The following is a 24,513-nucleotide window of genomic DNA, read 5'->3' on the forward strand; positions in this document are numbered from 1 at the left end:
TTTTTAAAGTGTCTTATGGAGGACAGCTAAGTGGTGCAGTAGATAGAGCACTGGCCCTGGAGTCAGGAGTACCTGAGTTCAAATCCCGCCTCAGACACTTAACAATTACCTAGCTGTGTGGCCTTGGGCAAGCCACTTAACCCCATTTGCCTTGCAAAAACCTAAAAAAAAAGTGTCTTATGTACTACATAATTTTGCTATTTCTAATAATATATTTTCTCCTCAAGGATATGATTTCTCTTTCAACACATTCAATTTTAATCAACGTATAGCATGGAAACAATGTAAAGATTATCAGACTGCCTTCTGTGGTGGGGATAAGAGAAAGGAAGGGAGGTTAGGGGAAAAATTGTAAAATTCAAACCCTTACAAAAAAATGATAAGTAGAAACTATTATTGTATATAATTGGAAAACATACAATATTAATTAAAAATACATAAGGGAAAGAGTTTCAAAGCTTAGACACAATGTATCATGTTAATGAAAGCAAGGAGAGACATGACTATCTCATGAATATCAATTTTTATTAGCATTTAAAATATATTAAAATATGAATACAATAAAAGCAGGGATTTCAATTATCCAGCAAAGATTTGCTAAAATCACAGAAATCGAAATTTACATCAACCTATATATAATGTGATAAAATTCTATCTAAATAAAAGACTCCCAAGGAAATATACTTTAGAGATGGTGTTTTTCTTCAAGTAAGGTACTGGTGATACTTCTATCCAAATAGATACAATATTAGAAAAACGTAATAGTTGCAAATAGAGGGGGCGAGAGTAGAATTTTATCATTTTCCCCCAGTTTCCCTCCTGCAAATATGTTGGTATTACTAATGTAAATGCACTCTCCATTCCCTTGTGGATGTGCCCATCAGAAAAGAAGTGCCAATTATGAAGGATCCCATAGGATTTTGGTTTCAGGTATAATTACTTGTAGGAAAACATCAGCTTACACAAACACTTGAATATGGGAGACAATTCTTTTCACGTTCCCTTCTTCTGATCATTCTTTTATGATGACATATCCCTAGCTTTAAAAATACAACAGTCTCATTGTCCATTATAACACAGTTCTTGATTGTCCAGATTACATGTACAGAATAAGTCCCTTCCCCTGAATGTGATCAACTACACAAAGCAGAAGCCTGACATTGTACAGTTCATCTATAAAGGCAGATTGTCAGCCAAAAGCAGGGTTATAAACAGATCCCAATGCTACACCATTAAAAACACCAGGGGATTGGATGACTGTCAGAGCCAGGCAGATGAGTGTTTCATTTTAAAAAGCCTAGGTCTGATTTTTGTCACAATATACCATCACATCCTTCTTTTAAGGTTCCATGAAGTCTTTAGTGAGTAACCAAGAAATGGTTACTTAGTTGAGAGAGAGAGAATATTAATGAATCATGAAAACATGTGCTTAAAAAAAAAGCATTCACACTTTCCTGAGTAAAATACACAAAAATCTCACAAGACATCTTTTTAAAGCACCGGGTCTTTGTCTCTTCTTTCCATGTATCTCTAGCAGAGTCATTACAGTCCAGATGGCAAATCTGAGCCAAGCTCGGATGTTCTGGTGAAGATATTAACAATGTATTTACAAGCACTGTTTTTCTAATATTTCACCACTTGAGGGTTTTATGCCTGGGAGATGGGAAATGACTTCTTTAATGGAATCTAGGGAAAGAAGAAAAATGTATGTATATGTGGACATGTTTTGTCTGTCTGTCTGACAAGATAAGACCATCAAAGGATAACAATGTTGATGGACATTCTAATGTGCCTAAAACTTTATGAATTCTGGCACTTAATCATCAAAATCTTTTCAATGTAGAAAACGTAGACACACAATATTTTTTCAGTATGGATATGGCCAGGTAAAAATGAAAAACCAAATTAACACGTTCTAAATTTTATTGCTTGAATTACCAGAGTTCAAGGTGTCCTGGAGAGCATGGAACATCTATTCCCTGATGCTAGAAGCAGAATCAGTTTCTCCGAGATCTTGGGCATTCCTGAACATTAGGATGGAATTATAAATCTTCAATGCTGGGCCAAGTTTAATGTGCATCACTTTGACTATATCTGTCTGGGTCAGAAGCAGGAAGGCTTTGCCATCAATCTGCTGCAAGAAAGAAGGAAGAAAGAACAAAAAAGAACCTTATCTTCATTTTTTCTCCAGACTATACTTCTGAGTCTCCTAGATTTTCTCTACAATATTTTTGAGCCAGATAAGGTCATTAGTCTCCTTATATTCCTTTTCTGGTTCTTTCCTGACAACCCCGCCCCATCCCAATCCCTACCTTGTTTCTTTTGATTTGCTGTCTTCCACTTAGGAACATAAGCTCCTTGAGGGCACAAGCCCAGCTATCTCCCCCCCACAGCTTGTATATTTGTATTTCCACTTCTTAGCACTGTCTTGATACAAGGTAGACACTTAATATAAATTATTTGCTGTTGACTGTATTATCATTTTCTGACTATAAATCCATTTATCTACAACAAAGAGAGGCATTGTTATAAAACAGACAGAAAAAATGGCTTTGGAATCAGGAAAACAGGAAGTATACAATGTGTGAACAGTTATTTGATATTTCAATGACCCAGGCAATTAAAACTAATTGTAAATAAGTTGTAGCAATATACATCAGCTAGATCTGGCTCAATACCACCATCACCACCACCACCATCACCACCACCACCACCAACTCCTGTGGAGCCAGAAATGTACAGAACTATATTCACATAGGTCACTTAACCAGCTATGCCCTGATTTAGGAGATGTAAGGCCAAGAAGGATTATGGCTTCTCTGAGCTAGTCCATCGGAACTAATCTTTCCAATTAGTTTTTTTTAAATCAATTTGACCATTCAATGTTGTTAAGTCATAGCAGAGGGTGTACACTAATTGACCTGTCTATGAGGTGAGGATAGGAATAACTTTGGCTGCTCAAGTGGGTCTGGTTTAAAATTCGGTTGGCATCTTGGGAGGGAGACATTCCCTTGGAAAGGCATGAAGAGATATATGATGGGGGGGGGGGGAGAGCCATATTATGCAACAACAAAAATTGTGATTATAATGATCAATTGGGTCCCGAAGACAAGAACTGGGGATGATAATGAAATACTTTTGCTGACATTTCTTACCTCTTTCTTGAAGTATCTGGAATGATCTTCACAGCCTGGAAGGCTTTGTACAAAATTTGCCACCTACAACACAAAATGCAAATAATTTTAAACATGTACATGGTAGGTCCTTAAAAATTTAAATTTTATCTGTTCAAATTTATTATATAAATAACTTTTTGGATCATAAGTGAATTATATTATGACTTGACAAAGGGCATGGGGACATAGTAAACACTTCACAATTGCTCTGTCTTTCTTTGACTCTATTTTTTCTAACAAATTTTATATCTTTGCATAAATATTTATAAGTATATATTTTTCACTGTCAAAGACAAACCTTGTATATCCCCAGATCACTCAATTCAATTCATTAGACATTTATTAAATGCTTAACACCAGCACTGGAGTCAGGAGGACCTGAGTTCAAATTCAGCTCCACACTTCATAACTGTGTGGCTTTGCGCAAGTCATTTAATCCTGATTGCCTCACATCTAGGGTCATCTCCAGTCATCCTGACCCATATCTGGCCACTGGACTCAGATGGTTCTGGAAGAGAAAGTGAGGCTGGTGACTTAGCACAGCACTTCCTCACTCAAATCCAATTCACATACATGTCATGGCATCACCTCCCTGAGGTGATGGTTTCTTCAAGGGCAAAGGATAAACATCAAAATGCATAAAGTACTATATTAGACTTTAAAAGCATAAAGACAAAAATAAAATGCTTCCTGACCTTGAGGTGAATGATTGTAGAGGTGGGGAAGCACCAAGGACTAGGAGAATTGGGGAAGGATGATTTGATTTTTTGTTTTTTTTTAATTTGAAAGGCAATGGGGTTAAGTGATTTGTTCAAAGTCACACAGCTAGGTAATTATTTAGGTGTCTGAGGCTGGATTTGAACTCAGGTCCACCTGATTCTAGGGTCTATGCTCTATCCACTGTGCCGCCTAGCTGCCAGAAGGATGTTTTGAAAAACTGATCCTAAAGCTCAGCATTTAAGGAAGATCAGAGGGAAGTAAATTCCAAACAGACAGGATAGCTTGTGCAAATGTAAAGGAGCAAATCTGGGGATCAGCTAACATCTGGGGATGTGCTAGTTAAATTATAAATGTGAGCATTTTATACTTTAGAAAGCAATGAGTACTACAATCAGAGCTTTATTTGTTGTTTATATAGTCTCAACAAAGTGATTAGGAAAATTTTAAGAATGTAAATTACATTTTAAATTGTACAATGGGTATGCCCCTTCTCTCCAAACATATGCTAGTAATCTAGTAAGGCTGGAATATAGAATGGTAGGAAAAAAGGTGGGAAAAGTAAGCAGGAGACGAAGTGTGGAAGGTCTTAAATGACAGGCTGCTTGCATTTTTGTCTTAGAGGTAATAGAAAGATATGGAAGGTTTCTGAGTGATTTAATAGGACATATACCTTAGGAAAAATATCCTGACAGCTGTTTGGAGGATGAATTGGTGAAAGGAAAGACTGGAAATGAGAGGTTAAAGGGCTTTAATAAACCAGAATATTGGCCTAGTGAAGAGGGGGGGAATGGATGTGATAGCTATTATGGAGGTTTAATGAGCAAGACTTGGCAGCTATTGTAAAGGAGAGGGAAGAGTTTAAGTGATTTAAGTCACTTTAAATGACCCAAGATCACATGGGGCCATAAGCCTCAGAGGTTCCTTCCAGTTCTCTGACTCTAGGGACCAATGTACTTTCTGGTCACTTTAGAGAAAGTGGTTTCATTTGAGTGATAAGGTGTTGAAACCAGATTGCAATGCAATGTAAAGTGAGTGGGTGATGAAGAAATGAAGTTAGAGAGTATAAAGATAATTAATTCTTTCTAAGAGTTTGGCAGTGAGCAAGGGAGAGATACAGAACAGTGGCTTGCAGGGTCAGTTGAAGTTTGCTATGGGTATCTTTCCCATTCTTTCATTATATAAAGGATAATAGACTTGATATTCGGATCTTTTCAAACAGTTACACACATTTAATGGTTTTCTATCCAGGTCTAAGTTCTAACAAAGATCTGGCTGTAGATTCAGGAAAACAACAAATTTTCCATAAAGACAAATTTCTTAAGAATGTCAGATCAAACAAAAGTGTAAAAGATGCTCAAGAGCTTGTTCCTTGTCCTACAAAGGACTTTGACCCAGTTCAATTATTTTATTCACAATGTCAGGAAAATATTTTCATAGTGAAATAAATTAATGTTCCCCCCCAACACACACACTTAGAGAGTTTTTGTGTAATTAATAAGCAATTCATTAATTAGGCTAGTTGATGGGCACTGGTTTCTCTGGGCAACCAAAGACACAAAAGGAGGCTCTGAATCACCTTAAATTCCTTCTGAAAGGGAATTCCCCTGACAAGTGAAACACAATCCTGATTGGTGAACATTTAAAGCAAAAGTGGGCTAGAAGTCTTCAGCTTCTGCTGAAAATATGGTTTAATCACGACACTCAGTAGAGGTGAGTCCAACAATCTGGATAAGCAAAAGTGGGCTAGAAGTCTTCAGCTTCTGCTGAGAATATGGTTTAATCATGAGACTCAGTAGAGGTGAGTCCAACAATCTGGATATGGGCGTCCATCTCCATCCAGAACATTCTGGCTGGTTTTCTCCTTTATAACCAGGGTTACTCTAAATTTAATGGATAGGTATAAGGACAAGGGCTCTTTTCCCTGGGGCACAAACTAGCTCAGACCAGCTTACCTTCTACACTGAAGTTGAGTCTTCTAATTGAGTAGCATACTGCCCAAGATTGAAGAGCATTTTTGAAGAAAAAAGTCTGGATCCTAATTTAATAATTGGGTGTTAATAAAATAGCAAAACAATCATTCCTCTCAATAGGCAGAAACAGATTTTTGGGAAATCTTGTATGCCTGGTGGCTACAAGAGTTTATCAGGGTTTTTTTTATCAGGTGATCTGCTTAGTTCAGGTTTATAGTCTTCCTGAGCTTGATTCCTAAGAGCCAGATGAGAAGGTCAGCCCTTTGGAGAAAAATAAATTTCGGTCTTAAGCAGATCTTTTCTCCTGGAAAAATTAAAAGGCAACAAAGCTAGTATTTTCCTGCCCTCATTAAATGCATGATAAATCTTCAAAAGGGGCTTCTATGTGGACTTACACACATTAGGTGCTTAGTGTTGGTGAACAGAAAATGGTAACTATTCACATTCGGTGTGTGTGTGTGTGTGTGTGTAAGCCTAAGTCTCTCAGAGACAATTTATTAATATAGACAAATTTCTGCTAGAAAAGAAATTCAGAATTCCTTGTGCTTTTGGTTTACTTAAAAAGCACAACAGCAGTTTAATGTCAGTGTGCTTTTGCTTTTGACGGGAAAATCTTCCAGAAGCCTCTTCCCCCAGGAAGGTTACCCCACCCCTGAGCCACTTCTCAGTTAGGAAACACAGCACCCTCCACCTCTGTGACCTGTTGGCTGGTTCTTCCCAGGACATGCATTTCAAGGAGGAGGCTCAAGCTAACTATTTTTATTCCTCTCCAAGCTACAGAAGAGGAGTTTCACTTCAGCATCCCCCAAGCTAGGAACTTTCTTCCTGACTCCCCCTTTCAATTCCTTTTTATGTATTACCTTTCCTTGTTAGAACAAGCACAATGGCCTAACAAATGCTGACTGACTTGACTAGAAATCACTCCCCCCTTCTTTTACTGCTCCCTTTAAAATCTGGCTGAAGGTTACCATAAACAGGACAAATACTCTCTAAGAATTCTTGTTTCAGGAATCAGGGTCTTTGTCTAAAATTGGCTGTCTTCTCTTCAAAGATTCAAGTGGTTCCAAGGACTTCAGACTGAGACATTGTCATAATATTTTTCAATGGCTTATGACAGAACTGATGTTTTGGTCCTATATACTTCCACATTCTCCCATTTTTGTTCTGGGCACAAAATATTCTCAAACATGAGCCATGTTTCAAGGATATCATTTGGTACTCTCTCCTCATTCTTTAGGCTACATGTGATAAACAGCAAAATATATTACTCCAGTTGGTTCATTATAAATTTGGAGCTCTCTGCTTTTTACTTCAATATAGCAGATGCAGTGAAACAATGAAATAAAGAGAGCTATTCCAGATGCTTGGGGAGTATATCATGTGGCATTTAGGATGGAAGCATTGCTTAGCATGATTTCCTTTCATGTTTTATCCAAACCAATTCAACTCTATTCAGTTCAACAAACATTTATTTATTAAGCATCTACCCCATTCAGGGGGAGAGGCAGTGATAGCAAGGGAGGAAAGTTCTGCTTCCTCTGTAGGTTACTAGCCAAGGGACTATGGACAAATTATTATCCCAGGCAACTGTCCATCAGTGTTATAGGTATTAGTAGAAGAAAATTAGGTGGTCAGTGCAGAGAGCAATGGGCCTGGAGTCAAGAAGATCAGAGTTCAAATATGACTTCAGTTACTTAATAGTTATGACCTTGGACATGTCATTTAATCTTTCTTTGCCTCAGTTTCCTCACTTGCAAAATGGGGATAATAGTACCTACCTCCTCAGATTGTCATGAGGATTGAATGAGATGATACTATGGCTATTGTTATCATCATCATCATCATCATCATCATCATCATCATCATCATCATCATTATTTCTACACTGGGAGCCCCCATAAGAATGAAATGTCAGGTTCAGATGATTTTATCTACTATTTCACCCATCAAAAAATGAACCAATTAACCAAGCAACTCATGGAAGGTATTGTTCAACAATGCCAATCCTTGCAGAATTTACATTGTCATGAGTCATGGAGGGGACATGATTTGAATATTAGCTTGTTTCCAGGACTACTGCATTGGAAACTCTGGCTTTTTCAGTGTAAATAAAAGTCATTTTGATTCACCAACAAGATCTGTTGATCTGTTTTAAAACAAAATTTCACTGACAAACACAAGTTATAAGCTATAGGATCTACCAATCAAACTACCAGAGCTAGACTAAATAACAAAATTAATTTCGAAGAATTAAAAAAATCTAGGGTCTCAAAATAAATAATGAAAAAAGAATGGAGAGAGAATGGTACTTCTAGAACTCAAACAACATTATAAAGCAGAAATCATTAAAACCATTTGGTTGTCTTTTTTTTAAAAAGTAGATCAATAGACAAAAATAAAAAATAATTGAACTCAATAGTCTAATATGTAATAAATGTCAAAACAAAAATTACCTAGGAAAGATATATATGACAAGAATTGCTAGTAAGCCTGGAACAATCCTATTTTACATTATATACAACAGTCAACTCAAAATAGATAGGCGGAATGAATATTAAAAATAATACCAAAAAAAATCAGAGGATAACAAGAGAAGATATTTTTCACAGTGAAGGGCAGGTGATGGATTTTTTAAGCAAACAAGGGATAAAACTGATCACAAATGATAAAACAAAACACATTAATTACATGAAAGTGAAAAGGTTCTGCATAAACAATCAGTGCAACTTGGATAAGCAGAGAAATGATTAATTGGGGGGAACATATCAATTATCACTGATAAGGCTTTGCTATCCAAAATACTTAGGAAACCTATAGAAATACAGAATAACAAAAGCCACCGCTATACATTCATAGTTAAAGAATATGAACAAATGGTCCTCAAAAGAATTGCAAATTATTAACAATCATTTCCAAGTCACTTATAGTAAGAGAAATGGAAATCAACATTAATTCTGAGAATTTACTCAATCAGCAAACAGGCAAAGACAACAAAAGATGTACAAAGATGGAGACAATAATGCCTTTTTATTGGAGCTATGAATTGGTCAACTTTTCTGGAATCATGAGAAGAAGGTGACTGAACTATCCATATCCTTTAACCTAGAGATACTACCAGCAGGCATATACCCTAAGCAGGTCAATGACAAAAATAAAGATCTGATATCTTACAAAATATTTATAACAGAATTTTTTGGAGTAGCAAAGAATGGGAAACAAAGTAGATGGTCCTCAACTGGAGATGGTTAAACAAATTATTGTGCAAGACTATAGTGGAATGTGTTATAAGAAATGATTAATATAATTAATATTGAAAATCATGACAAGACATTGGAATAAATACAAAATAAAGTATGATTACAACATTAAGAACTAATCCTAATTATTGAGTAAATTAGAATTATTTTTTCTTTCCCAGGTGAACAAGAAACAGTGAACTGTGTTTTTATAACCTATGTCTAGCTTATCAATTGGACAGCTGGGTGGCACAGTGAATAGAATGCCAGCCTGAAGTCAGGAAGATTCATCTTGAGTACAAATCTGGTCTCAGATTGTGTGACCCTGGACAAATAACTTAATTCTTTTCCCCTCAGTTTCCTTATCTATAAAATGAGCTGGAGAAAGAAATGGCAAACCACTTCAATAATCTTTGTCAAGAAAATCCCAAATGAGATCATGAAAAATCAGATGCAACTGAACAATGACAAAATTTACCTTATCAATAACTTTTTCTTAGAACTGCTGGCCTATATTTTGTGTGTTCAGGCTGCAAAGGGATATGATTGGAAAACTAACTAATCTTCAGGCTAAAGAATAACCAGAAAATTAAAACAATGTTGCTGAATCATAATTATAATGTTTGGCCCCCCAAAAAAGGATATACCCTTTTCTTTGCATAAGATGAGAATTGGGGATATGGAACACTACATATAATGTCAGACTTTTTTCTGACAAGTTGTTAGACTGGCTGAGTTTCCCCCATCTCCCTTTTTTATTATTATAAAGGAGGGCTATCTGGGATGTAAAGAGGAAATACTGGTAAATGTAGGTTATGTTAAAAATAAGATAGCAATAAAAATATTTAGAGAAAAAGTTTTTAAGCAACACAATAGCTGTTTGGTTTTCTCAAGGTCACTTACAAGTCAGTGAGCTCTAGAGCAGAATTTCGCACCTGTATGCACATCTTGAGGGGCTCACTCACCCTGACATTTCTTCACTATATTTAGTCTTCCTCAGTTTTACACCTAGAATGAAAGCCTCAGAATATTTTGTTTTTAGAAATAATCAGTATGCTGATGTCTGCTTTGGTCAGCACTGACTCCACAAGTATAATTTTATCTTGAGTCCTTGAACCATTTTAAAAATGAACTTTTAAAAAATACTGGATGAAAATAAAAACATCACCACAAATAGCCAAGCATCAAGCTTTTAGGAAACAAAATGTTCTTGCCAGTATAACAGAGTAGAAGAGGGCTGGTCTCACAGGAAAGAGTCCTGGATAATCTGCTACACTCATCAAGCTGTATGACCGTGGGCAGATTTGACCTCTCTGCTGTTTGGTTTCCTTTCTTGAAAATGAAAGTGGGAGTAGATGACCTCTAAGATCCTAAGATCCTGTGATCTGATGTTCATCAAGAAAAAGATAATGGGACAGCTAGGTGGTGCAATGGACAGAGCACAGGACTTGAAGGTAGGAGGATTAGTTCAACTCTGGCCTCAGACATTTGTGACCTTGGGCAAGTCACTTAACCCAATTGTCTTGCAAAAATCAAAACCAACCAAACAAAAAAGACATCAAGAAAGGGACAAAAGATTCATATATTTGGACCTGGAAGGGACATAAAGATTTAAAAGGTCCAAACCCTTATGTCTTGAATAAGGAAAAATAGGACTAGACAAGAGATAACATGAGAAAGAATCTGGAACTTCTGACTTGAGATTCTGCATTCTTTCTACTATGACCTAAGAAAGCATTTGAGCCAGGGGCAGTTCACATACACACTGGTTGTATGTAACATCTGCTGAATTCTTTCAATTATTAGCAAGTATAAACTTTTTTTAGTTATGAAGCCAGATTCTCTATGAATTCTTCAGGTAAAGTTATATAATATCATATCACATAAATGTAAAATATTATATCATACATTACATGACTATATTGAATATTATATATTATGTTGTCATATCATATCATCTTGACAAGAATTTATTATATACTACTCATGTGCCAGTCACTGTCCTAATCACTTTACAAATATTCTCTCATTTGATCCTCACAATAACTCTGGGAGGTAGGATATGGTATTATCTCTCTTTTATGGTTGTGAAGAAATTGAGATGGACCAGAAATAAATGACTTGCCCAGGGTCACACAGCTAGGAAATGTCTGTAGCTGTATTTGAACTCAAGTTTTCCTAACTTCAGGTTTTGCATTCTTATCCACCTAGATTATGGATGACACAAACTCTAAGGAAATCAATCCTATTTATTAAGTGAAAAGATTATTTTTTCTCTTTCAGGTGAACAAGAAGCACTGAACTGTCTTTTTGTAATCTTAACTTATCAATACTTCTTTCTTTGAATACTGGGTTGCCTACTGGGGTGCAGGATGAAAAGAAATGTGATTGGAAATCTAGATATCCTCCAAACTAATGAATAAAATGAAATTTCAGAGGCAAAGAGCACTCATGGGGGATCAGGAATTGTACGGTTCCCCAGGTGGCTTTTATGGATAGTGAATGATCTTATTGATATTTCAAGATGCATCATCTGTTCAGGACAAGTGAGGACCAAAAAAATAATTCTTCATTTCTGAGGAAAATGTTTTAGCGGCTGAGTTCAGGGAAAGGTTTCCAGCATTTTGGTCCATTTGTAAGAGAAATGATTTTATATGACAAGAGAATATGCAGGGGCAGCTACGTGGTGCAGTGTATATAGAGCACTGGCCCTGGAGACAGGAGAACATGAGTTCAAATCCAGCTTCAGACATTTAGCAATTACTTAACTGTGTGACCTTGAGCAAGTCACTTAACTCCACTGCCTTGCAATGAATGAGAATATCCTGCTGGGAATTTGGAGATCTAAGTTCTAGTGTCAGATTTGTAACTAGAAAGTTACACCCCAACCCTGGGACTCAGTTTCTTCCTCAGTAAAAATGAGAGCAATGGAAAAGACACTTTGTAAGGTCTATTCCAATTCTAATATTTTATAATCATAGGAATTTCAGTTTCAAAAAAGTAGAGAAGTAGTTCTGTTCTATAGTTATAGTTTAGCCCCATAAATTGACTTGCTTTGTCTGCATGTAAGTTTAATTATTCTTTTCTAGGTCAGCAAAGGCACCAAACTATGTTTTTTTCTTGATCCCTGAAACCAGAAATTGTTAGTCATTATGATAGAAAGGATAAATTGAAGATAATCAATGGAGGGAAGGCATTTTTAGCATAAAGGAAGATCTATGAAGTTTTCCTATAGAAAGTGAGATTTAACTGAGACTTGAAGGAATTGGAAACTAAGAGGCAGAGATGAGAAGGGAGAGAATAGCAGACTTTGGAGGACAACTGGTGAAAATCCACAGAACCTGGAAATGGCATGTCTTATTGGAAGAACAAGAAGAAAGTCAAGGTAACTGAATCAGAGTAAGTGGTGGGGAAGATGAGTGTAAGAAGACTGAAACATGGGGGTGGGGGACAGGTCTCTCTGAGTCTGTTTCATCAATTATAAAACTGAGTGGATTGGATTAGATGGCCTATGAGGGCAACTAGATGGTGCCTTGAATAGAGTGCCAGGCCAAGAAGACTTAACTTTCTGAGTTCAAATCTAGCCTTAGACATTTACTAGCTTGACACTTACTTGCCCAGCTGGGCAAATCACTTGACCCTAGTTGCCTCAGTTTCCTCATCTGTAACATGAATTGGAGAAGGAAATGGCAAATTATTGCAGTATCTCTGCAAAGGAAACAAAAATAGGGTCATGAAGAGTCAGACACAACTGAAAACTACTGAACAAGGTCCCTTCTAACTGTAAATCAAACTATAAAGAGACTGCCTATTCAATGAATACACAGCAGTAGGACAATTAAATCTGTGGCCAGTGATCAGTGTCTATATCTGATCCTGACTATATCTTCATGGTCTAATCAATGGATTTCCCAGCCCCTCCAAAAATAGAAGTCTGAATTCCAGTTCTGTCTATCTTCTTGGTTTTGATATCAACAAGTAAGTTCCATGAAACCTAAGGATGAGGGATTCTTGACCAAAAGCTTGGATGAAGCATGCCTCATAGAAAGGGTGCTGATTATGGAGTCAGTGGGCCTGGGATTAGAACAATAATAAGAATGGCCAGCATGACCCTCACCAGTCACTCCAGGAGATGTCCTTCTCTTGGAGAGTATGTGGAATGACTTTTCCTGGTCCTTACCTAGACACTGTTTTACTATGTGGTCAGAACCTGCCCCTGCTCTGGGAGAACAATGAACATGAAGGGTAACATAGCACTTTGGAGAGTCGAAGCTTTTAGACCCTGGAAACTTATCTCACTCTTTTGCTTAATAACCTACTTTTGTTGACATCTATCTCTGGATCTCGGCAGTCCTGGTTTTCTTCAGTGGCTTTGCTGTATTCTCCAAATGCCAGGATTCTCTGTTTTGCTGAGCCTCTTACAGAGTGTCTGACTGTGCCACCTCACAGGACATTTGGGATCATGTTCCTAGCCTGTCTCATTTTTTTCCTTAAACAGCAGAGTTTGTCATTTGCCTGTTTTATCCCCCCAAGGTCCAACTGCATAACATTCCCATCCTCAGCTTAGCAGTGCCCTGGATTCTTTGAACTGTGCTCCCCTGTGTAAAGCTTGCTTTGAAAGCAGCTGCCATCTTTTAGCATTAATGAACATTTGGGGAGCACTTAGCTGGGGATGGGGCAATTTATATACTGTGCTTTAAAAAGTTTTTTTTAAAGGAAATAAAAATCCCTGTGCTTTTTTCCTAGAACACATACCAAGTTCTCTCTACAGTAGCCAGTGAGATAGATACATATGCTCTGCCCACTTGCTCCCACAACATATGTGTAAATGTACATACATACAAAATATATAGGACTGTTTGCATGTATGTGTGTATATACATATATGTATATACATATATATGTGTGTGTATATATATAATGTATATACATATATATGTGTATATACATATATTTTTTACATGAGTGTGCCCTTGAAAAAAAATGTTCTTATGAAGAGAAAGACAGGGTTGGAAAAGACCTAGGCCCTACCCACAAGGAGCTTACAATCTTACAGCAATAGAACATCAATAGAATTTAAAGACCAAGTGAAATTCTGCCAAATTCTGCCAGTGTTTTGGTCAATTCAATCATGCTTCCTTTGTGCATAGAAAAAAGAGGTGCCTGGTTTTTTTTCTAACTAAACATGATCAGAAGTCATCAAATATCTAACAATATTGAAAAGGTCTTTCTCTGCAACCAGGCAAAAGGGAATATCTTCCATCATTTTATCTTCTTTGCCATCTAAAGGAAATAGTGCAGCTCATTTGGTACATACTAAATGCAAAATTCTGCTCCATCACTTTCACTACTGGGGAAACACCAAAGTCATTTTTTCTTAATCCAGCCATCCTAGAACTGCTTTTTTCCAAATGACTTCTGCTGTGAACACCACTGTCAATCAGAATGCCATACCAGATTCAAGCTGTCTCAAAATTGTCACCAGTGGAAATATTTTCTCCACTGAATTTCCCTCTTCAACTTCCCTTATTTGTATGTGTCCAATTCTGTCATAGATGTAACTGGAGATATAAGAGTACTATAAGACATGATCACAAAGATCAAAATTTTGGAGAGACAAATAACATATACGGAACTATTCATTGGGGCTAAATTATATGATGTTACTTTTCCAGTACTTTTCAGCTGTGTCTGACTCTTGATGATCCAATTTAAGATTTTCTTGGCAGAGATATAGGAATAGTTTGCCTTTTCCAGCTCATTTTATGGATGAGGATGAGAATGAGGAAAAGAGGGTTAAGCGTCTTTCCCAGGGTCACCCAGATAGGAAAGGTCTGAGGTTAGATTTGAACTCAGAAAGAGGAATCTTCCTGACTCCAGGTCTGGCACTCTATCCACTGCACCACAAACTATATGATATGAATTGCCAAAAGATCATCTGATTTAGCACTAAAAGGTCTAGACCATGCCTTTAATTTACAGATGAGGAAACTAAGGCCAAGAAATGTAACTATTTCCCAAGGTCACACAGACAAGAGTTAAGATATGAACCCAGGCAACTAGGTGGCGCAGTGCACAGAGCACTGGCCCTGGAATCAGGAGGACCTGAATACAAATCTGGCCTCAAACACTTAATAATTGCCTAGCTGTGTGATCTTGGGCAAGTCACTTAACCCCACTGCCTTAAATAAAAAAAATTTTTTTAGAAAGCTATGAACCCAGATTTCAAGTATACTGTTAAATCTAGCATTTCCATCCTTTTGTATAATGCTGCCTTCTATTGCAGTAGGATTTCAGAAAAAGAAGTGAGCATGGGCTGAAGTTGTCTGAGAAGGTTGAGAAGGCAGGAGGCATTGGAGATGGAATTTGAAAGGTAAGAAGAGTTTAGATTTGGTAGTTGGCAAATCTATTGTTCAAAAAACATTCTTTAAACATCTGCAATGATAGGTCAACTGCAAGCTAGCAAAACTACACAAGTCATATTTTCTGTTTCCTCTAGCCAAGACCATGATCTTTGCCCAGGAGAAACAAAAAAAGAACCAAGAAAAAAGGACACTAGAAAAGTGGAAACCATGCAAATCAATTCTGCCATGAGAAAATGTGCAAGAGTTCTAATTAACAATAACAATAACAACAAAACCCAAATCACTGCCTTTGTTCTCTTTGATGGCTGCTGGAAGTTTATTGAAGAAAAAGAAGTTTTGATTGCTAGATTTTTTTTCAGAATGGTCATACTGTGGGTAACATTCATGGAGTTGTAAAAAAAATTGTAAATGTTTCTCTTTGACCCTTGTATAAAGACAATAAAAGATCATAAAAATTATGTTATAGTAAATTGTATAGTAAAAATATTCATGTAAAAAACATTAATAAAGAATTGTAATCCAACATAGGGTAGGTAATAAAAAAAAGTATATAGCTTTCCCCAAAGACTTCAAGTCACCAGGGAAAGATAAATCATAGTCCTGAAGAACTTTCTGTACCACCATTGATGACATCTGGAAAACTAGACAGAGATGGGCAGAAGTAATTTAAAATAAGGTTAAATTGAGATAAATGCAAAGTCTTTTTTTGGGATTTAAGATGATCCCACACAAGGAGAGAGGTCTGACTATATACTAGTAGCTAGGGAGCGGGTGATTTAGTAGTCTCCAAGCTCAATGAGATTCAATAGCAACAATGTGAATTAACTCAAACTTCAGGCAGATCCATGATTTCACCAATGTGGGTACCTTCTGTATAGATTACAATCAGCTGTGCCTTTACATTTCATGCATCTTTATCCACAATCTTCCACAAATCCTTCATAGTGGATCCATACAGGCTGTTGAATATTTTCATTTAAATATTTCAAGGATACTAAAGCCACATCTGAGCCATCTATGTTTTATCCCTTGCTTTTGTTCTATAATAGTTCATCTCTACTTCTGCTCACACATTTTCAAAATGACAACTTTATTTCATTTAGTGCATGTTAATTATTGTTGGTTATATGCTTGCAACTACCAAGTATCTTTCCATTGTATTTAGGGTCATCAGAAATTTAGTTTTGAGAGCAGGGTGTTCCATGTATTTTCTCTGGAAGAATATTTGTATTAAGATAGTGGACATCTGTTGAGGGAAGCAGCCTCAGATTAATACAGAAATAATCCATAATTTCTGAAACCTAATCCACATACTTTCCTCCTTAATCCTGAGGTTAAATCCTGGGTTGTACTCTCTCACCTTGATCTTTAGTTTTATTGGTATGGAGCATCCTTTTTCTTTTAACTAAGGCAACGGGGTTAAGTGATTTGGTCAAGGTCACACAGCTAGGCAATTATTAAGTGACTGAGGCTGGATTTGAATTCCGGTCCTCCTGACTCCAAGGCCAGTGGTCTATCCACTATCCACCTAGCTGCCCCTGGTATGGAGTGTTCTAAGAACACTTCTACAATTTATGGTCTTAAGATAAAAGTCATTCCCCAATGGTCAAAGGATATGAACAGGCAGTTTTCAGATAAAAAAAAAATCAAAGATACATAAAAGTTAAAAAAAGATAAAAAGTTATCATGTGAAAATATGTTCTAAACCACTGCTGATTAGAGAAATGCAAATTAAAACAACTCTGAGGTACCACCTCATACCTATCAAATTGATCAATGACAGGAAAGGAAAATTGGGACATTAATATTGTGCTGGTAGAATTATGAATTGAGCCAACCATCATGGAGAGTAGTTCAGAACTATGCCCAAAGAACAATCAAACTGTGCATACCCTTTGATACAGAGGTACCACTACTAGGTCTGGGTCCCAAAGAAATTTTTTAAAAAGGGAAAAAGGATCTACTTATATATAAAAATATCTATAACAGTTCTTTTTGTGGTAGCAAAGAATTGGAAATTTAGGGGATGCCTATCAACTCAAGACTAATATGAAAATATATTTTATATGATTGCACATATATAACCTATATCAAATTGAAGGGAGAAAATACAGAAATCAAAAATTTTTAAATGAATGTCAAAATTAGTCTTTATATGTAATTCAAAAAAAAATAAAATATTATTTTCTTTATTTAAAAAAGTACAGTCAGGGATTTGCCTGGGACATAGAGAGGTTGAAAGTGATTTGTCCTAGATTGCCCAGACATTGGGTGGCAGAAGTGGGGTTTAAATTTAGGATTTCCTTTCCATATTGACTTATCATATATCTATCATGCTAAATTTCCTTTCAAATTTAAGCTACATAACTAAAAGCCTAGGGAATGGATTGGACCAAATAACCCCAGAAGTCCATTCCAACCATGGGATTTTCATCAAAGGGTACTAAATTAAAATAATAGTTCTGTCTGAAGATTTATAATAATGCATGAAACTCATTAGTATTCGGGTTAATAAGTTGAATGCTTTTAAAAAAATTAATAAAAGAATTTTGTATTACTATTTAACTTGTCACTTTTTAAAAATAGTAAAACCAACTAAAAATAGAGCATTTTTGAGTGTTTATTATGCTCCAGACAATGTACTAAGCATTTTGGATACAAGCAAATAAGATGGTCCCTACCCTATGGAGCTTATATTCTAATGGGGGAAGATAATTCATAAAAAGAGGAAGTTAGATGTAAAGGGAATGGTACATTAATGGGGAGAAGGCAGCTGTCAAACAGCAAAAAAGCAGCAGGCAAAAAGGGAGAGCAAAGTTAATTGGGAGTGATGTGAGCATTGTTGGCATCACTTATGAAAGGTGAAGAAGTCTCAATAAAGAGAGCAGGGTATCAGATTATATTTCTGGGGGATTAGGGTGGGGGAATGGGAATGACTAACTAGCAAGTAGAAAAGTACAGAAAGCGAGCCAAATTGAGACCAGAGATAGCACAGTTGGGGCTCCTCAAGAAATGAAGTAGGGAATTATCAATCAGGAGAAAGAGCTCCAGGGAAGAAGAATGTAAAAATCTATGATGATACAAAGCCAGGCTCAAGAATACAATTATCAGTATTTGCCTGCTTCATATAGCATCTACAGCTACTTTTCTCATCAGAAACAAAGAGAACTTTCTAGTTGCATAAATATAATTTAGTTCAATGCTTACATTTTACAGATGAGGAAAATGAGGTCAATCAGAGGAAATCAAGTGACTTGTCCAAAGACATACAACTAGTTAATAGCATATCTTAAATGTGGAGCCAGACCTTTTGATTCTAGGTCTGGGGGCAGCTAAGTGATGTAGTAAATAGTGTGGAGTCAAGAACAACTGAGTTCAAATCCTGTCTCAGGCAATTAACTCGTAGTATAATTCCGGGCAAATCATCTAACTTCTGTTTTCCTCAGTTTCCCCATCTGTAGAAATTGAAAAAAAATAGCTCCTACCTCACAGGATTATTGTGAGGACCAAATAAAATAACATAAAAGCATTCTGCAAACTTCCATCATATTAATCATCATCATTACTACTATTATTATTAATATACACACATACACACAAATTTGCCATTCCCTTCTTCAGATCATTTTACAGATGAGGAAACTGAGGCAAACAAGATTAAGTGACTTGCCTAGGGTCATATAGTCTATAAGTATCTGATAAGTCTTTCTGATTCCAAGTCCATTCACGGTACCACCTAGTCTTACCAACTTCCTTGCTAGATGTTATTTCAAGTATAAAAGAAAAAGCTGGGGGGTGCACAGAAAAGCATAAATTTGATCAGCCTAGTCTTATAGAACACTGGACCCAGTAATACATCTCTCAAAAGCCACTCGAGGATAAGCATGTGAAGATATAATCAACTAAAGTGGAAGGGACAAGATAGTAGGTTTCCCTATTCTCCCCTGTGCGATGTAAGTGCTCAAAAGTGTTTGATGACTGATAAAGTGATTTGGATCTACTCTTTCCTTGTAATATTAGGTTACCTTGAACTCAGTTTTTTTCCATGCTCAGTAAAAAGGAAAAAAAATACATTCTCCAACCTCCAAGTAGAAATAGTAGACTAAGAGACTGTTTTCAGTAAGAATCCTCATATCTTGCTCAGAGGAAAATTTGGAGCAATGTATAGTTTAATTGATCTTGATTAAATTCAAAATTTAATGGCAAACTGATGTGAAGTGACTGTTTTTTTTTCTGTTTTGCACTTAACATTATATCCTTTTCTTTTTTACCACAATATCTCTTGCACATCTCCTTTCAGTTAACCCAGGCATCCTGCACACTTCACTCTGATTAATTCACCCTCTATGGTCTGCTCTACCATCAGACCAACAACCTTGCCCTTGCTCAGTGGGAACTCTCCATCCCTGAAGTCCAGCCCTTGGGCAGTATAAGGCCAGAGAAATCATTGGTCTGGTGCTGCAGAGGAAAGCAAAGGTGAGATTCAAAATTCAATAAATTGAGGAGCTTTCTAGGGATGAATTAATCAAATGCCTGACCAAATATATAGCAAGATAATTTTTAAGTTTTGGGGCCTTGGCAGGAAAAAAGCTTCCTCACCTCTGCCCTAAAATCATCATTTTTTTAGAACTTCTGGGATCCTTTAAACAGATTAGTACTTAGCTTAAGTAATGCCTCCTGTAGAAGATTCCCCTCTTCCTCCCCACTCCATCCAGGCCCCATACTGAGCCAATGCTCTCCCCTTGCTGACTATTTAGTATAGAGGATAAATGGTTGGGTCTAAACTGAGGAGGACCTGGGCTCAAATGTGACCAGTATCATCTATTAGCAAATCACTGCAACTCTTTTGTCTTTGGTTCCTCAATGGTAAATCAGGGATACAATAGCAACTGCCTTCCCAGGGTTGTTGTCAAAATTAAATGAGATGAAAAACTGGAAAACAGTATGGCAAGAGCTAGGCATAGACTCACAAATCACACTTATACCAAAAATAAGGTGAAAATGGGTACGGAAATTAGACATAAAAGGTGATACATAGACCTATTAATAGATCAAGAACTACTCTATCAGATCTATGGAATGGGGAGAAATTTATGATCAAACAAAAAAATAAGAGTACATTATAAATGGCAACATGGATGATTTTGACTATATTAAATGAAAAAATTTTTGCACTAATAAAACCAATGCTGCCAATATTAGAAGGAAAACAAAGGTAGGAAACAATTTTCACAGTTAGGGATGCTGATAAAAATCTCATTTCTAAAATATGTAGAGAACTGAATCAAATTTATAAGGTTACAAGTCATTCCTCAGTTGATTAATGGTTAAAGCATATGAACATGAAGTTTTCAAATGAAGAAATTAAAGCTATATTAAGCAAATGAAAAAATCATTACTGATTCAAATAATTGCTGATTAGGGAAATGCAAATCAAAACAGCTATGAAGTACTACCTCACATCTATCAGATTGGCTAAGATGTCAAAAAAGGAAAAATTATCAATTCTGGAGAGTTGTGGGAAGATTGGGACATTAATGCACTGTTGGTGGAGTTGTGAACTAATCCAACTGTTCTGGAGAGCAATCTGGAACTATGTCCAAAGAACAATAAAGCTCTTCAAACCATTTGATCCAACTTGGTCTATATCCAGAAGAAATCATAAAAATGATTATATCAATAGATGCTAAAAAAGCTTTTGACAAAATACAACACCCATTCCTACTAAAAACACTAGAGAGAGTGTAGGAATAAATGGATTGTTCCTTAGAATTATAAGCAGTATCTATCTGAAACAATCAACAAGCATTATATTCAATGAGGATAGGCTAGAGGCATTCCCAATAAGATCAGGGGTGAAACAAGGATGCCCATTATTACCACTACTATCCAATATTGTATCAGAAATGTTAGCTTCAGCAATTAGAGAAGAAAAAGAAATTACAGGAATTAGAATAGGGAAGGAAGAGACAAAAGTCTCACTCTTTGCAGATGACATGATAGTAAACCTAATGAATCCCAAAAACTCATCTAAAAAACTACTAGAAATAATTATAAACTTTAGCATGGTTGCAGGATATAAAATAAACCCTCATAAATCCTCAACATTTCTATATATGACTAGCAAGATGCAGCAGAAAGAGCTAGAAAGAGAAATCCCATTCAAAGTAACTTCAGACAGTATAAAATACCTGGGAGTCTACCTGTCAAGGCAGACTCAGAAACATTTTGAAAACAATTACAAAACACTTCTCACACAAAATCAGATTTAAATAACTGGGCAAATATCAACTGCTCATGGACAGGCTGAGCAAATATAATAAAAATGACAATTCTACCAAAATTGAACTACTTGTTTAGTGCCCTACCAATCAAAATTCCAAGATTTTATTCATTTTGAGTTTTACAATTTTTCCCCTATTCTTGCTTCCCTCCCCCCACCCCCCACAGAAGGTAGTCTGTTAATCTTTACATTGCTTCCATGGTATACATTGATCCAAGTTGCAATCACAAAACCAAAAAATTACTTTAATGAATTAGAAAAAATTGTAAGTAAATTCATATGGAGAAATAAAAAATCAAGAATCTCCAGGGATTTAATGAAAAAAAAAGTGCTAAAGAAAGTGGTTTATCTCTATCAGATCTAAAATTATATGATAAAGCATCAGTCATCAAAACTGTCTGGTATGGGCTGAGAAACTGAGTAGTGGATCAGTGGAATAGTCTAGGTGTAATAGTAGGAACTGATTATAGTAATCTTCTGTTTGATAAACCCAAAGAGTCCAGCTATTGGGGAAAATTGGAAGTTATTATGGCAGAAACTTGGATTAGACCAATCAATACCTCACACCCCATTCCAAGATAAAATCAAAATGGATCTAGACATAAAAAACAGTATTATAAGTAAAGTAGGAGATCAAGGAATAGTTTACCTGTCAGATCTATGGAAAGGGAAGTAGTTATGATCAAGGAAGAGATGGAGAATACCATTAAAAATAAACTAGACAATTTTGATTACATTAAATTAAAAAGTTTTTACACAGACAAAACCACTGTTACCAAGATCATAAGAAATGTAGTAAATTGGGAAACAATTTTTACAGCTAGTATTTCTGACAAATTTCTCATTTCTAAAATATACAGAGAACTGAGTCAAATTAAAAAACAAAAACAAGACAGGGGTGGCTAGGTGGCACAGTGACTAGAGCACCGGCCCTGGAGTCAGGAGTGCCTGAGTTCAAATCTGGCCTCAGACACTTAATAATTACCTAGCTGTGTGGCCTTGGGCAAGTCACTTAACTCCATTTGCCTTGGGGGAAAAAAAAGATAAGCCACTCACCAATTGACAAATGGTCAAAGGATATGCAAAGGCAATGTACAGATGAGGAAATCAGTTATCCATAGTTTTATGAAAAACTGCTCTAAATAACTAATTATTAGAGAAATGCAAATTAAAACATCTCTAAGTTATCACCTCGCACCTCTCAGACTGGCCAAGATGACCAGAAAGGACAATGATCAATGTTGGAAGAGAAGTGGGAAATCTGGGACACTAATGCATTGTTGGTGGAGCTGTGAACTCATCCAGCGTTTCTGGAGAGCAATTTGGAATTATGCCCAAAAGACAACAAAAATGTGTACACCCTTTGATCCAGCAATACCATTACTGGGTCTATACCCTTAAGAGATTATGAAAAAGGGTAAAAAAATATCACCTTTACAAAAATATTCACAGCAGCTGTTTGTGGTGGCAAAGAATTGGAAATTGAGTGAATGTCCATCAATTGGGGAATAGTTCAATAAATTGTGATATGTTTGTGTGTGTGTGTGTGTGTGTGTGTGTTGGAATACCATTGTTCTCTTAGAAACCAGGAGGGAGGAGGGAGGAGAATTCAGGGAAGCCTGGAAGGATATGCATGAACTGAAGCTGAGCGAGATGAGCAGAACCAGAAAAACATTGTATACCCTAAAAGCAATATGGGGTTGACGATCAATCTTAATGTACTTGCTCATTCCAACAGGGCAACAATCAGGCACAATTTTGGGATATCTGACATGGACAATATAAAAAAAGAAATCATAAAAATGTTAAAGTGCTCACATATTCCAAAATATTTATAGTGGCTCTATTTGTAGAGTAAAGAAGAAATCGAGGGGAATAGCTGAACGAGTTATGGTATATGAATGTTATTGAGTACCATTATTCTATAAGAAACCAAGAATGGTTAAACTCTAGAGAAGCATAGAAAGAATTACATGAACTAATGTTAAGTGAAAGGAGTAGAAATCAAGAGAAGTATGTACATATTAACAACAAAATTATGAGTTGATGAGCTTTGATGGATGCAGCTACTCTCAGTAGTTCAGAGAGCTAGGACAACTCTGGGAGACCTGCTATGCACAATGCTATCCACATCCAGATAAAGGAAAAAAAAATCAAAATTACAGAATCTGAATGTACACTATATTCACTTTTAAAAATTTCTCTTATGTTCTCTTATGTTTTTCCAAGGTTTTCTTTCTTTTCCCTTAGTCCTAATTCCTCATACAGAAAAAATTAATATCTAAACATGCTAAAATCAAATGTACATGTACTATGTAATGAACATTACATAGACTGTTCGCTGCTGAGGGGAGAAGAGTGGAGGAAAATTGAGTAACATAAAATATGCATGTGGATGAATGTTGAAAAACTTTCGTAACATGTAATCAGAAAAATAAAATGAAATATAAATTTAAAAAGATTAAATGAAATATTTGTAAAGTAGCATGGTGAAATACAGTACTAAATGGAGGAAAGTTTCCTTAATTGTAATTCTTTGGGTATTTGGTTTGCATCTATTTGCATACTGTCTCCCCAACAGAAGGCCTTCCTCTAGGAAAAGGAAACTTTTTGGTTTTTTTCTTTGTATTTTTAGCTTAGCATAATGCCTGGTCCATAGTAAGCACTTAAGTCAACTGAATGGCATTGCCACTTGGGCAATGCTAGTGATGATGAATATTAGCAATAATTCTAAAGTTAGACCTGATCTTTGGCAGTCTAGTG

General features: G+C 36.2%; 1 protein-coding gene and 1 long non-coding RNA gene across 8 annotated transcripts in view; one reads left to right on the plus strand and one right to left on the minus strand.

The window, feature by feature from the left end:
* Nucleotides 1–491: 491 nt before the first annotated feature.
* The window catches only part of L3MBTL4 (L3MBTL histone methyl-lysine binding protein 4), a 546,540-nt gene continuing 522,518 nt past the window's right edge, over nucleotides 492–24,513 (minus strand). For 5 of the 7 annotated variants that reach the window (XM_074202633.1, XM_074202627.1, XM_074202628.1 and 2 more), the window contains 2 exons: nucleotides 3,156–3,218; nucleotides 492–2,134 (listed from right to left, as the gene is read on the minus strand). In XM_074202633.1, the coding sequence (XP_074058734.1) occupies nucleotides 1,973–2,134; nucleotides 3,156–3,218 (225 nt within the window). In that variant the 3' untranslated portion in view covers nucleotides 492–1,972. Of the gene's footprint in view, nucleotides 2,135–3,155; nucleotides 3,219–24,513 lie in introns of those variants that run through there. The other 2 variants (XM_074202631.1, XM_074202634.1) reach the window with 2 other exon arrangements.
* On the plus strand, nucleotides 10,634–15,925 carry LOC141499857 (uncharacterized). Its single transcript, XR_012471775.1, has 4 exons — nucleotides 10,634–10,960; nucleotides 12,192–12,487; nucleotides 15,389–15,475; nucleotides 15,602–15,925. It is a non-coding gene; the product is annotated as an uncharacterized LOC141499857 (long non-coding RNA).

This window comes from Macrotis lagotis, chromosome X (assembly GCF_037893015.1).
Source record: "Macrotis lagotis isolate mMagLag1 chromosome X, bilby.v1.9.chrom.fasta, whole genome shotgun sequence".
Classification (NCBI taxonomy): Eukaryota; Metazoa; Chordata; class Mammalia; order Peramelemorphia; family Peramelidae; genus Macrotis; species Macrotis lagotis.